The sequence below is a fragment of the Rhipicephalus microplus genome, chromosome 6, assembly GCF_043290135.1.
Source record: "Rhipicephalus microplus isolate Deutch F79 chromosome 6, USDA_Rmic, whole genome shotgun sequence".
Taxonomy (NCBI): domain Eukaryota; kingdom Metazoa; phylum Arthropoda; class Arachnida; order Ixodida; family Ixodidae; genus Rhipicephalus; species Rhipicephalus microplus.
The window spans coordinates 105,300,677-105,315,906 of NC_134705.1; the positions used below are offsets into that span (position 1 = coordinate 105,300,677).

The 15,230-nt window shown below is 42.9% G+C and overlaps 1 protein-coding gene across 1 annotated transcript in view; it reads left to right on the forward strand.

Moving 5' to 3' along the window:
• Positions 1 to 15,230, forward strand: part of LOC142765971 (uncharacterized) — a 214,937-nt gene that overhangs the window by 149,829 nt on the left and 49,878 nt on the right. The window contains exon 12 of the mRNA XM_075867779.1: positions 13,215 to 13,262. Coding sequence (XP_075723894.1) covers positions 13,215 to 13,262 — 48 coding nt within the window. The remainder of the gene's footprint in view (positions 1 to 13,214; positions 13,263 to 15,230) is intronic.

The following is a 15,230-nucleotide window of genomic DNA, read 5'->3' on the forward strand; positions in this document are numbered from 1 at the left end:
TCAAAAACGGTTGCGTAGACAAAAACACAATCGAAATCTAAGGAGAAAACTCGCCGAGCTGAACAAGCGCATCAAAACGCACTGTACCCAGCTATGCCATCAGGAATAGATTGAAGTTTGTGACGCCTTAGACGGCAACATAAACACAGTCAAGACATTAAACATAATCAAGCACCTGCTGAACCGGTCGGCAACCAAAATGGTGGTGAAAGCGGAAATGATCAAGATAGGACACACGTATAAAGGGAACATTCATCAGATGGGTGTGCAAATCGTCAATCTCTACCTCGGAAGACCCCCGGCAGTCGAGCACCAGGTATACTTCGGATCTCCCAACAAAGATCTTGACAGAGACTTTTCACATGAAGAAATCAGGGCAGTCCTGCAGACTATCAAGACCAAGACAGCCCCAGGTCCCGACAAAGTGTCCAACAAGATGCTACGGTATCTGCACGATAAGGGAACGAGCCGTTTGACAGACTTCAGTAGCGAGTGCTAGAGAAAAGGGGAGATACCCGATGAATGGAAGAAATCCGACGTGATCCTCAATCCTGAGCTGGGTAAACCCTTGGAAATCCAGACCATGCGGCCCATCTCCCTGACTTCTTGCGTCGATAAAGTAATGGAGCATGCTTGCCTGATCAGGGTTAACGGCTGCCTTGAGTTTAACAACGTACACCGCAGCAACATGATCGGCTTCAGAAGCAGGCTCTCCACACAAGATGCTATGATACAACTGAAGGAGCAAGTCATAGACCCCATTGGACGAGGCATGGGGGCAATAATCGGGCAGGATCTAAGGAAGGCCTCCGACATGGTCGAGCACACTGCTATTCTAAAACAAATTGCGCAATTCGGGCTAGGCGAGCGCACGTACAAGTACCTCAGAAAATTTCTTACGGGAAAAACTGCCACGGTCAGACTGGACGAGGAGAAGAGTATCCAAGTGGAAATGGGCAGCGCTGGCACACTGCAAGGGTCCGTTGTGTCACCGATGCTTTTTAACCTCGTCATGACTGGATTATCAGAAAAATTATAGTCAATCGAAGGCATTATACACACAATTTACGCAGATGACATTACAATTTGCACCACGCGAGACACCAGTGAAGGAGTGATGGATAATAGACTTCAAGAGGCGGTGGATGCAGTCGAGAGTTATCTGGAGGGCATCGGATTGAAATGCTCACCAGGAAAATCAGAAGTGCTACTATACCACCCCAAGACACTAAACATACAATTGCACAATTGCAAATTTGTAGCAGAAATACACAAAAGAAGAATCAGAATAACCATTAGAGATGGCACGGCAATGCCTTTGGTTCAGAAGATCAGAGTCTTGGGTCTGTGAGTCGAAGCCAGGGAAAGCAATGTGCAAAGAATAACCCGCCTAGAAAAGAAAGTCATGGTGGCCGTTAGGCTAGTACAAAGAGTATCCAATAAAGGAAGGAATAAGTAAAGAAGTATTGAACGACTCGTGAAAGCCTTCGCGATCTGACATGTCGCGTACGTGGTGGCGTTCGTCCATTGAAACAAAGCCGAGGAAGACTAAGTCGACGCGTTGAATAGAAACGCGTACAGAGCTGCGCTGGGTCTACCGCAGTACGCAAAGAACGAAAGGCTGCTACAACACGGTGTACATAACACGCTTGACGAGATCGCTGATGCACACAGGGTAGCGCAACTCGTTTGGTTGTCTGGAACCATGGCGGGTAGAAATATTGTGGAAAAGATCTTTATTTCTTACCACTGAATAAAAGGTTCCAAGACGCAGATTCACCCAAACGTCTGGTCTGCGATAATTACGGAAAACATTCCAAGAATATGCACCCTGTACACAACGTTGAGAGACGAAAATGCCGCCAGAAAATGCTCCTTAAAAACTACGGCGTGCTGGAGGGTGTGCTTTTTTAAGATGCCACCCGGTATGCCTGAAATAATGATATGAGTAGTACAGTTGTGCTTGGCTCCATCTTCGCTATGGTGGTCATACACACGAAAAGGAAGACTGTGACCGCGGGCTTCATAAGGACCACATCATTGGAGGAAGCGAAAGAAATGGCCATTGCACTGGCCGTAGTCAGTGGTCTAAAACACGCCAGACTAATAATAAGTCACTCCAAGATGGTCATCAGAAATTACACAAAGGAATGGGTCGCCAGCGAAGCAGCCAAAATCTTGAACCACAGAGCAGAAGGCTTCTGGAATGGCAAAATTGTACCCAAATACCTCAAGTTGATCCCGGCGTACATGGGGGAATTAAACATCGAAGACACGACCATTCCTCAACAACTCAATGAGATGGCCCACCGAACCGTGCGAGAACTAACCCACCCGGCTAGGACAGCGATAGCCCAGCCCCCCGCACCAACCGCAGGAGAGGACGACTCCGGTAAAGGCGATAGGGGCGATGGAGGTGATGACAATGATGAATATGCGGTGGCTGCATTTCCGATGGAGGCGGAAATGTTGTAGGCCCGTGTGCTCACATTTGGGCGCATGTTGAAGAACCCCAGGTGGTCGAAATTTCCGGAGCCCTCCACTACGGCGTCTCTCATAATCATATGGTGGTTTTGGGACATTGCACCCCACATATCAATCAATAATGAATATGCGATACAAGACTACAGAGACAGACTGGCCACGTATCATGACATATTGGCACACTATAAGCGACAACGAGAAGAATATCCGCCATCACACAAACATCCAGACAGATTTCAAGAAATAGATTGGCGAAGATTCCAAACAAGAATCCTTTCAAACCTAGTAAATCTGAACAGAGTAAATTTAAGACAATACCCACAAACAAGCTGTACCCTCTGTGAGCACGAACACGCGTATATGACTCATATTCTATGGCGATGCAAAGAGGGCATAGAAGAATACCGCGAGGACAATATAAAACCGGACCTTCTCAAGGAGCGCGAACTAAGTGCGCCGACTAGCTCAGATGTGCACGACCAACAGTGGGCAGTTCAATGGGCCCGGACAGTGTTGGAAGGCTACGCCTTACCGCACAAAACGTGGGGCTGGCCTTTGCCCGGGCCGGTAACCCTGCAGGGTTTCTTTTTAAATTCTTGAATCTTGGTTTTCCGTCCGTCCGTGAGCACCACCCGCGGAACTGCTCCGCCCGCCAGATACCAACTTGTTACCAACCACGTTGAAGACTTGGGCTATCACGGCCCCTTTGGTTTCGTGACGTGAAAACAGTTGTATATATGCCCCCTTAGTCGTTCAATTCTCGTTTATTTGAGCAGGGGAGGGGTGGTGTCTCTCCATCGGAGGACATCACCATCATCACTTTTAGTCATAACGTCGCGCCTCTCGGACCATTGGCGCTGACAGCCGGAGCCGCGTGCTAGTCAGAGAAGAACGAGTTCGGACGCTTGGTGCTACAGACGCTGTCAGCCACCAGCTGCTTTTGCCCTGTAAAATAAAGTGGCGAAATCAGTGATGCTGCGGAGCATATAAATAAATAAATATATATATATATATATATATATATATATATATATATATAAGGCCTCTAAGCAGAAGAATAACTTCGGTTGGCGCAAGGTTATAAGCACAAAAGTAGATGAGCTTTCACATAACAACTTGTTTATTCAGACGATGTTTCGACAAGAACCCCGTCTTTTTGAAGGCATAATACTATTTACACATTTTCGTGCCTTCTTTTAGCTTTTCAAGACAACTGGGAATGGGAAAGAAAAGATATTACCAAAAAAGAAAAGAAGAAAAAAAAGGGGGACGAAAAACTTCAAAAGGAGCAAGAGGGGCAAGGCAGGATTGGGAAGGAACAGAAACTCGACAAAGGCGAACGTAAACACGCTATGGCATCTTTGTCAACTGTACCTCCCGAGCACCCACAATTCCCCCAAGTGGACATTTTGACCACCGTTTCTCTATTTCACCCTCCGGTGCATACCGCTGGCAACTTGCTATTTTTGCAGTTTACGACAAATCGGTGGGAGAGCTTAAGCGCTTAAAGTGCATGTTGGTGACTTTGGAAGATATGAAATAGCCCGTGATTGTGGCTCCACTATCAATATTCATTATATGAAATTGCTCCTGTCAATGAAGGAACAGAAGAAAAAAAGGCAAGAAAAAATAAAACGAAAAAAGAAAAAAAAGAAAACATATATATAGGAAAGAAAGAAGAACAAGTGGAAATTGTACGGCATCTGAGACCACTTATCTGTTCGTTCTGGCTGTGTTTGAAGTGACAACCTATTTTTTTATTGTCAGATGTATACGTTAAAATTTTTTAGGGGGTAATATTATTGTTGTATTAGAAGGCTAGGGCAGAGTTTTGATTGAAGACAGCGTTTGCGTTTTTAAGTGATCGTTACGCTGACAGAGAGCATTGGTGTTCATTTATTCTAGTTTTGATAATGTTAAATTTGCAGATAAGGTAAGATTGCCGTTGTTGCCGCTCTCTGATTGTTCAAAAATTGCTTTTCATTAGAGTAACTGTGATGTCATCAAATCTGTGGTCTTTTAATGTTCAGTAATTTGAAAGTGGAAGGCCTGGCAGGGAACCTTTATATGCCCTATGGTTGTTGAAACTAATTCTAAACGGTTTGTCTGTCTGGCCCACGTATTGCACGTTACACACCACACATTCTAGGAGGTATAGGACGTTATTTGAGTCACAGTCCCGTGCTCCTCTAATTATGTGCTTAAAGTCCGAGTGGGTGCTTTCCGCCACTCTCGTTGTCTGCATGTGTTTGAATACTTTGCATCTGCTCTTTCAGCGAGGGCAACACCCTGTTTGAGGTTTCACGCCTAATTTTGACTTCATCAAAACATACCTTATACTTTTCAGCCGCCTGTATACCACACAAGAGGAGAAGTGAAAATTTTGGATATTGGCACGCTCTGTTCCAATATGTTAAAGTGTTTTCTTAGGACCTTGTTTATGTTAGGTGGGTTGCTCCTGAAAGTTAAATGCAAACTTCGGTTACGGTGCTGGTTGGCATCTTTTTGGTGGTGTAGAAGAGGTGGCGGTCCAGATTTTCCGCTTTTTTGATGGTATCAAGAATGATAGCTGACAGCTAATCTTGATTAAGGAGTACTTCGTGCATATGTGTGCTGTTTTTGTGGAAGTCCTCGGTGCGGGAGCAGGTTTGTCGGAATCTGTGTGCTTGGGAATAGAGAATGCTGGTCTTGCAGTGTCGCGGGTGGCAGCTTTTGAAGTGCAGGTATTGTTGCCTGTCCGTAGGTTTCCTGTATACGCTAGTTACCAACGCATCATCGTCCATTCAATTTGGTACAGCGAGAAAACCTAATTCAGTGTTGGAGTAGGAGTGTGTAAAATAAGTGCTGGAGTGTACATTGTTAAACGCCTGTATGAATGTGAGCAGCTCGTTTTCCGAATGTTTCCAAATTATAAATATATCGTCTAGAAAGCTTTTATAGAATAAAGGATTGATATCACAAAATGAATGAAAATTGGGCTCAATATGGTGCATGAGTATTTTAGTATAGTTTGGGGCCAATTTTGTACCCATTACCGTGCCGTTGATTTGAAGGTAGTATCCATTGTTAAATTCAAATCTAATCAATTAGAGTACAAATCTCGTTAAGATTTCTGTTACTTTTTTGCATGGTACGCGATAGAGTTGTGGGTGCCATACGATTCAACAAGTGCCCTCACGCCATCGTCATGTGGGATATTTGTTTAGATTGACTTAACATCCAATGTTACGAGGAATGCACCATCTGGAATTTTCACGTCCTATATTTCCCGAAAGAAATAGCTTGTGTCACGCAAGATGGACTCATGTGTGAGTAGTATGTTTTTCACCAAAGAATCAATATATCAAGAAATGGGTTCCGTCAACGTTCTCGTGCCTAATATATTGGGTACGCCAGGGTTTCTCTCCTTATGGATCTTCGGCAGCATGTAAAAACGACAAGGCTCCGAATGTACCGTAGTAAGTGTCTTTTGGAGCTTTGAATCAATGGCGCCTTCACGCGTGAGATCCTTAGGGTTGTTACAATGATCCATTTGTGCTGGATGGTATAGGGTTCGAGTTGAGGTGTTGTAGAATTGTTTGTAATGTAGTTGTTGCCTGCCTTTCTTGATGTAGTCAGTATAATTCAGAACAACAATCGCGCCTCCTTTGTCTGCTGGTTTATTTACCAGATCTTCGCGATTGTTCAACACAAGTAGTGCCTCTCTTTCTTTCCTAGATTGGTAATTCATACCTGGTTTGTGCACCTTGTACGCATGTATGACATCTTTTTGAACCGCGTCAATATATAGATCCAGATGTAGATCTCTGTTGGCGTCGGGGGTCCATTGCCGTCTGATTACCCAACGAAATAGCGGGTGGTCTCTTTGCGGTTTATTGAAGAAATATTCCTTCCATCATAAATTTTGTGCGAAGTCGTCTAGGTCTTTTAGATCGTGAATTCATCGTATTTTCGATTGCCAGGGAAGAGTGTAAGTCCGCGTCATAGTAACCTTAATTCTTCGTTGTTAAGTTCTTTATCTAAAAGGTCAATCACGTTTGGTTTTTGGGAAGTGGTTGCAAATTTTTCTTAACGTGAGGTGGCCTGTTTTTTTTTCTTGTAGTCAGCAGTGGGTATAGCTTGTGGTGAGAAACTGTCGCGCATAAATTTCTTGCTCTTAAGTTTTTCTATTTCTTCCGTTTTTCGTGCTGAAATATGGCGAGCTCTTAGCCTCCCACACCTAAAGAGAAAAGTTATTTCTTATATCCCGCTCCTCCTCTGTCAGTGCGTTAAGAGTCTTTCTGCAGTGTTCAATGGTGACCTTAGTTAGCTCCTGTGTGGCGTGATCGAGAATTTTGTTCTATTGTTTCAATTACCCTTTGTAAAGATTATGCATAGATGGTGTTAGCAACAAGCGCGACCCCTTCGGAGTTGTACCCGCAGGTACATTTTTCTCGAAACTACGCACGTGAAGTTCGTAGCACATTCGTTTATCAACCACTTTTCTAAGTTTAAGAAAATTGGGACCTGTTCTGTGGCCTAATTCCTCTGAAGCGGACGGTGTTTGCCCATTTGCACAGCCTGTATGTCACTTTGCACAGACCCTATCAAAGAGTACGCGACCACCATCATGCGTACAACAGCTGTTGACGGCGCCTGCGAGGTACACACCGAAAAAGACAACGAAGGTTAATCCGGGCCAACAACGACGGCTAGCTGTACCACAATCATCAGCAACCAGTGGCCAGAATCAACCATCCCACAGCAGCAAAAATCTACAGCAACATTAGTCAAGAGCAACTAGCAACCTGCAGCAGCCATAAGCAGTCGCCTACAAGCCAGCTCGTCACGTGAGGCACTACGAGATGGAGTTCCTACCCAAACCAGGTACGACCTCCGGGTACCTTGCGGTTATACTCGCCGCGTCTGTGCAAAGTGACATACAGGCTGTGCGAATGGGCAAACACCATCCGCTTCAGATAAATTAGGCCCCAGAACAGGTCTCAATTTTCCTAAACTTAGAAAAGTGGTTGATAAACGAATACGGTACGAACTTCACGTGCGTAGTTTCGAAGAACATGTACGTGCGGGTACGGCTCTGAAAGGGTCGCGCTTGTCGCCTCACCATCGATGCATAATTTTGACAATGGGTATCGAAACAATGGTACAAAATTCTCGATCACGCCCCACAGGAGCTAACTAAGGTCACCATTGAACACTGTATAAAGACTACGAACGCATTGACAGAGGAGGAGCGGGGTATAAGAAATAACTTTCCTTTTTTGGAGTGGTAGGCTAAAGAGCTCGCCATATTTGAGCACAAAAAACGGAGGAAATAGAAAAATTTAGGAGCAAGAAATTTAGGCACGACAACGTCTCACCAGAAGCTGTACCCACTGGTGCCTACACGAAAAAGAACAGGCCACCTCACGTTAAGAAAAATTTACAACCACTTTCCAAAAAGCCAAACGTGATTAACCTTTCAGATAAAGAACTTAACAACGAAGAATTAGATGTCCCATGACGCAGAGTTACGCTCTGTCCTGTCAATGGAAAATACGATGAATTCACGCTTCTAAAATACCTAGACGACTTCACACAAAATTTACGATTAGATGAATATTCCTTCGATAAACTCCAAAAAGACCACCCGCCATTTCATGGGGTAACCGGACAGCAATGGACCCCAGACGCCAACAGAGATATACATCTGGATCTATATGTCGACGCTGTTCAAAAAGATGTCATACATGCGTACAAGGTGCACAAACCAGGTATGAATAACCAATTTAGGAAAGAAAGAGAGGCAATACTTGTGTGGAGCAATCGCGAATATCTCGTCATTAAACCAGCAGACAAAGGAGGCGCGATTGTTGTTCTGAATTCTATTACCTACATCAAGGAAGGCAGGCAACAACTACATGACAAACAATTCTACAACACCTCAACTCGGACCCTACCATCGAGCACAAAAAGATCGTAGTAACAACCCTGAAGATCTCACGCGTGAAGGCGCCATTTATTCAAATCTCCAAAAGACACTTACTACGGTACATTCGGCGCCTTGTAGTTTTTACATGCTGCTGAAGATCCATAAGGAGGGCAAACCCTGGCAGACTCAATATATTAGGCAAGGGAATGGTAACAGAACCCATTTCCAGTTATATTGACTCTTTGATCAAAAACATATCACCCACACATGAGTCCTTCTTGCGTGACACAAACAATTTTCTTCTGAAAATATCAGACGTGAGAATTCCAGGAGGTGCATTCCTTGTAACATTGGATGTTAATTCACTCTACACAAATATCCCACATGACGATGGCGTAAGGGCACTTGTTGAATTGTGTAGCACTCACAACCCTATCGCATATCCATGCAAAAAAGTAATCGAAACCATAACGACACTTGTACTCGAATCGATCAGCTTTGAATTTAACAATGGGTACTACCTTCAAATCAACGGCACGGTAATGAGTAGAAAAATGGCCCCAAACTACACTAAAATACTCATGCACCATATAGAGTCCAATTTCCTTTAATCTCGTGATATCAATCCTTTATTTTATAAACGGTTCCTAGACAATATATTTATGATTTGGACACATTCGGAAAACGAGCTGCTCTAATTCATACAGGCATTTAGCCAAGTAAACCCCAGCATTTATTTTATACACTCCTACTCCAACACTGAGTTAAGTTTTCTTGATGTACTTATTCGGATGGACGATGGTGCGTTGGTAACTAATGTATACAGAAAACCTATGGACAGGCAACAATACCTGCAGTTCAAAAGCTGCCACCCGCGACACCGCAAGACCTAGACTCCCTATTCCCAAGCAGACAGATTTCGATAAATCTGCTGCCGCATGGAGGACTTGCACAAAAACCGCACCCATCCGCGTAAAGTAATCCTTCACCTGGAATACTCGTCAACTATCATTGATGACACCATCAAAAAGGGAAAAATCTGGACCGCCAGACTCTTCTACACCATCAAAAAATGCCAACTAGCACCGTAACGAAAATTTGCTATTACCTTAACGAGCAACTCACCTAACACAAACAAGGTCCTAAGAAAACACTTTAACATATTGGAACAGAGCGCGCGACTATCCAAAATTTTCACTTCTCCTCTTGTGTGGTATACAGGCGGCTGAAAAGTATAAGGTATGTTTTGATGAACTCAAAAATAGGCGTGCAACCTCAAACAGCGTGTCGCCCTTGCGGAAAAAGCAGATGCAAAGTATGCAAACACATGCAGACATCGACAGTGGGCGAAAGAACCCACTCGTACTTTACGCACATGATTAGAGCTGCACTGGACTGTTGGAATGTTGGGTGTGTAACCTGCAATACGAGGACCAGACAGACAACCGATTAGAATTAGATTCAAAGACCATGGGGAACATGTACCTCCGTGCCAGACCTTCCACTTTCAAAACACAGTACATTGAAAGATCACAGCTTTGATGACATCAAAGTTACTTCAATGGAAAGCGTTTTTCGAACATTTAGAGAGCGGAAAAAATGGAAATCTTAATTTATGAACAAATTCATTACGATAAAAAACGGAATAAATGAACAAGCAGGCACTTCGTCAGCGTTACAATCACTAAAAGACGCTAACGCCCCTCTTTAATCAGTACTCTGCGCTAGCAACGCATTACAACAAAAAATTACCCCCTAACAAATCTTTTAACGTATACATCTGACAATAGAGTGGGTTGCCAGTTCGAACACAGCCGGAACAAACAGATAAGTGCTCGCGGATGCCGTACAAGTTTCACGTTTTTTCTTCGTTCTTTTTTTATCTGTTTTCTTTTATTTCTTTTGTTTCTTTTGCTTTTTTTCTTGCCTTTTTTCTTCCTTTCCTTCACTGACAGGAGCCAATGCATATAATAAATATTGATAGTGGAGCCACAATAACCGGCTCTTTAATATCTTCCAACGTCACCAACATGAACTTGAAGTGCTTAAGCTCTCCCACCGATCTGTAGTAAACGTCAAAAGAGGGCAAGTTGCCAGCAGATTGCACCGGAGTGTGAAATGGAGAAACGGTGGCCAAAATGTCTCCTTGGGAGTGTGGCAGCTAGGGCTAGTTGCTATGGCATGACGATAGTTATAGCGCGAGAACAAAACGACGACACAGAGACAAGAAGGTGTCTTTTGTGTCCTTTTTGTCTCTGTGTCGTTGTTTTCTTCTGGCGCTATAACTATCATCATGTCTACTTGGGGGGAGGGTGGGTTCTCGGGAGGTACTGTTGACAAAGATGGCATAGCTGGTTTACGTTCGCCTTTGTCGAGTTCCTGTTTCTTTCTAGTCCCACCATGCTCTTCCTGCTTCTGTCGAAGTTTCTCCCCCCTTTCTCTGTCTTTTTTTCTTTTCATTCTTTTTATTTTTTGTTTTTCTTCTTTTTTTATTGTTAATATTTTACTCTTGTCCCCTTTCCTCCTGTCTTGAGAAGCTTTAAGAAGGCACGAAAATGTGTTTATAGTATTATGCCTTGAAAAAGACGGGGTTCCTATCGAAACGTCGGCTGAATAAACAAGTTGTTTTGTGAAAGCGCATCTACTTTATACATACATACATATATATATATATATATATATATATATATATATATATATATATATATATATATATATATATATATATTTATATATATATATATATATGTGTGTGTGTGTGTGTATAAGTAAAAGAAGCGTATACCTAAGGGCTCGTTTGTTTTTCGTGTTTTGACACAACAGTAATGAGATCTAACAGACAATAATTCCAAGGGTTGTATAGGAGATGTTATTAGAACCAATGTAATGTAAATAAAAAGAAAGAAATGTGGATGAGAAAATAACCTGCCGTGAGCAGGAATCGAACCTACGACCTTCGAATCACGCGTTTGATGCTCAAACCACTGAGTTATCACGGCGGCCATCCCCCATCCACTTTTTTTGGTTTATATTTGAATTTAAACGTGGGACTGTCAGTCAGCGCTTCTGTAGCCAAGCGGCGAGTGTGGAACACCCTTTGATGATTCTTTGTGGCGTCACGTAGCACGTGAACTTATTACAAGTGGGCAGCTGACCAATTGTCCTTCGTATACAACCTAACGGCACCAAGTCTGCCAGTGTGAGACCCTCGTTAACGAATAAGGGAAAGAAGTGTATACCTAAGGGGTTGGTTTTTCCATGTTTTGACACAATAGTAATGGAATCTAACACCCAATAATGGCAAGGAATGTATAGCGGAAGGTGTTGAAACAAATGTACTGTAAATATATAAATTTATATTAAGTGTGCTGGGTACTCAAACCTGGAACTTCGAAGCCGGAAGCTGCCCACTGCATCAACAATGTCTGATCAGACATCAGACGACCGAGCAAGGCACCCCCCTGCAGAGCACGGCCTCATCTCAACTGGTCATCGTACCTACTACCCAGCATTTCCACCACTTTGCAAGGGAGTTTAACAGCGACGCCATGTAGTAGGCAGGCAGCTGGTACGGACAGAAATGCTCGAGCAGTCCAGCGACTGTATCTCGTGCACACGCTCGTGCTTCGCACTCCGAGAGAAATGATCCCACTAGTCAGTGCCTCGCGAATTCTCCACTACAATATATATATATATATATATATATATAATTAAGCTTGGGATTGTCAGTCAGCGCCACCAGTATATATATATACATATACTTGTACATATATATATATATATATATATATATATATATATATATATATATATATATATATATATATATATATATATGTGTGTGTGTGTGTGTGTGTTTGTTACTTTTGTTTGTAACGGCTTTGAGGAAAGGGACAATCATTGCCAAGTAATGGTGATAACAACTCCTTTGTTTCTTTTTATTGATTTCAACATGCAAAACAAAAAGTGGTATTGAAGAAAAAAGTTGTTCAGAGTTATTTTGCACCAACAAACAAGCAATGGTAATTAGCCTATTAAAGCAGGGTATGGGACATATCATTCGTCGACTTAACAGTAACTTTAGCTGCGACTGCTACGATGCATAAAGGTTCTTATGTCGACAGAGTATGAGCTTCTGGTTGGCGGACCAACAGTGGACAACATAACACTGCGTGAGTAATGAAATATAAAAATGTGACGCAAACTCGCAAATAAGATGAGAAGTAAAAAAAAAACAAAGCTTGCTTCAATAAATGCTTACTCATGCAATAAGGTAAAGAACTTGCACGAAATAGAAAAGAGGACTATGAACGGCATTTCGAAAGAAAAAAATCATGCCCAAGTAAATACACAAAAAATTTGTAAACTGAAAAGAAATAAAAGAAAATAACTATAATTAAAAGACGGCGTCAGGGAGGCATACCCTAAAATATTTGTGCACATCTCAAAAAACATTGCATGAACAACGTCCTAAGCAGTAGGTCCGCATAAACAAACGTTCAGAAGACCTATAGGTGAAATTAATTTTATTTTTTCTGAAAAATGAATTTTCACATATATATGAACTGCTATCATAGAGTAGCGTATTTTCTTCTCTATAAACAATCATTTCCAAATTATAAATGAAGGGTTACTATTCTAGGCCTTTCGTTGTGCATCTGTTGGCGCATCTATTTGTACGGCGTGGTTTATTGGTAGAGCAGTAGCGAAAATCTAATTAAGTACTCCTTCAGAAATTAGATTGCAAAAACAAAAATTTATTTGTATATATTCCTGCGTGCAGGGTGCACTCTTGATTTTGTCACTGTTTTCGTTTCAGCCTGGGTCACCAGAGAATCCCGGAACAATGACTCCTGGTCCAACTCAGGCAAGCGTTCTATCTTGCTGTAAATTTAGTTTTGATGACAAAAAAGTGCACCTGTAATGCTTTATGCCTTCGTGGTATACTCGCAAAACTGGTCATCGAAGAGATGACGAGAGACATTCCCCGCAAGATAGGGCTCTATGTGGCAGAACCAGCATAGCATAAATGGGAGAGGTTGTAAGCGAATACGAATGTATGCAATGATTTTTCGTTGTAAACGGCTTTGCCCAGTGTTGGTCGGCAAAGAAAGCGTGTTGAGTGAGCGGAGAAGCCTTCGCTAAACACGGAATACAGTCACATCTAAAGGTGGAAAAACGGCCTTTATAGAGCGTGTGGTAAGCTTCCTTAGTCCTTATAATACTAGTATGAATTCAAGTCACCCAGCACTTCATAAATCATCGTAAGTTTCATCAAGTGGGGAAGCATAATATGCCACTATTCTTTGTTCAGCGGAGCAGCTTACGCACCGGTAAGACATTAGAGGCGCTTTCTTTGTGCTGTGCCCGGTGATGGTGAAGAATCATGGCTGTATCGCGTAGTGTGTTGGAAGCAATGAACGACCTACTCGTTCCGCAAATGCATTGCGTGGTGGCTGGTTAGCCTTTTAATCTATTATGAAGAAACATTGCATATCTTTACGCAATTGCTTACTAGTATAACAGTTAGAAAAGGCATTATTGCATGGAGTTTCAAGCACTAGCGCTGTTCTGTGGTAGAATACTTAATTGCCACGCATAGAACATCACTTGAAATCTCTTCTGTATTTGCATTGCTTTTCTTTTCATTTTTTTTATTTCGTGCGTGAGCTGTTACGGACACAGTGGCGGCTTTTGTATTTAAGAAGCAGTCAACACTACTTCACGTTTCAATGAAGTTGCTAGCGCAAGCATAAATATTAATAAAAGTAAAGGATTTGTGCTAGGCATGTGGGCCAAAATTCCTTCAGTTATCTCATATATTCATTGAAATGCGACTCATATGATGTAGGTGGGTGTACCTCTCAAAAAATCTCGTAATAGCGGGCCAAACTGAACCTCTTCGATACAAAAGTGGCACATCCCACGTACGGTGGGAATCAATGATATGCGAAGCACGAATGAGAAATGTTGATATGTCATTTGAAAATCAGCACAATCTTACGAGGTGGAGGTGAATGAGGCCTTACGTGACTTACGTGTCATGATTATCATGTTTTAATGTGTCGTTTACTTTCGTCATCAATTCACGTTACGTGATACCAAACTTAGTATATGTCGAGTTTGCGAAACAGCGCGAGCTTGCTATGAGCGCGGTATGTTGCAATGTTTTTACATGACATGCTTGTTAGGATTTACATGTTTGCACCAATCATATACTTTTGTCACCCATTGACGTGACGTAAAACCGAATTTGGAATATGTACAGCTAGCAAAACGGCCTCGAGCGCATTATGAAGGGCTCACTATGCTCGAATGTAGCGTTGACTCGCGCGCTCGCTGGCCGTGCACTTGGCACACCGAAGCTACCTTAGCAAAACACGAGTACTCTATAGTTGACGCCCGGCGCGACCGGCATGACCAGTGTCCGTCGGCACGGCCTGACGGCAACCATTACGAAATGCGGCATGCTGCCTTTCGCGCCAATGCGCTGTGCAGACAACACTGCGTTTCCCTCTTTTCGTGACGGAAGGACGCCAGACGTGCTCAAACGCGCATGCATCAAAGCAACGCAGCGTGGTGCGCGTCGGCAAATATATGGCAGTACCGGCGCCTGGCGTGGCAATGGTGGCGTGACGCGACGAAATGAACGCTGGCGAGCAAGCGCACTGCATCACGTGTAATCGTATTGGCACCTTGACTGTGCCATGTAGTCATGTTCACACATGGCACGCATCCTATGATAATCGTGTTTTCACCAGTCACACACCTTCGTTATTCATCGGCATCACGTAATACATAATTTGGCCTATGTGAAGCTTGTTGTTACATGACA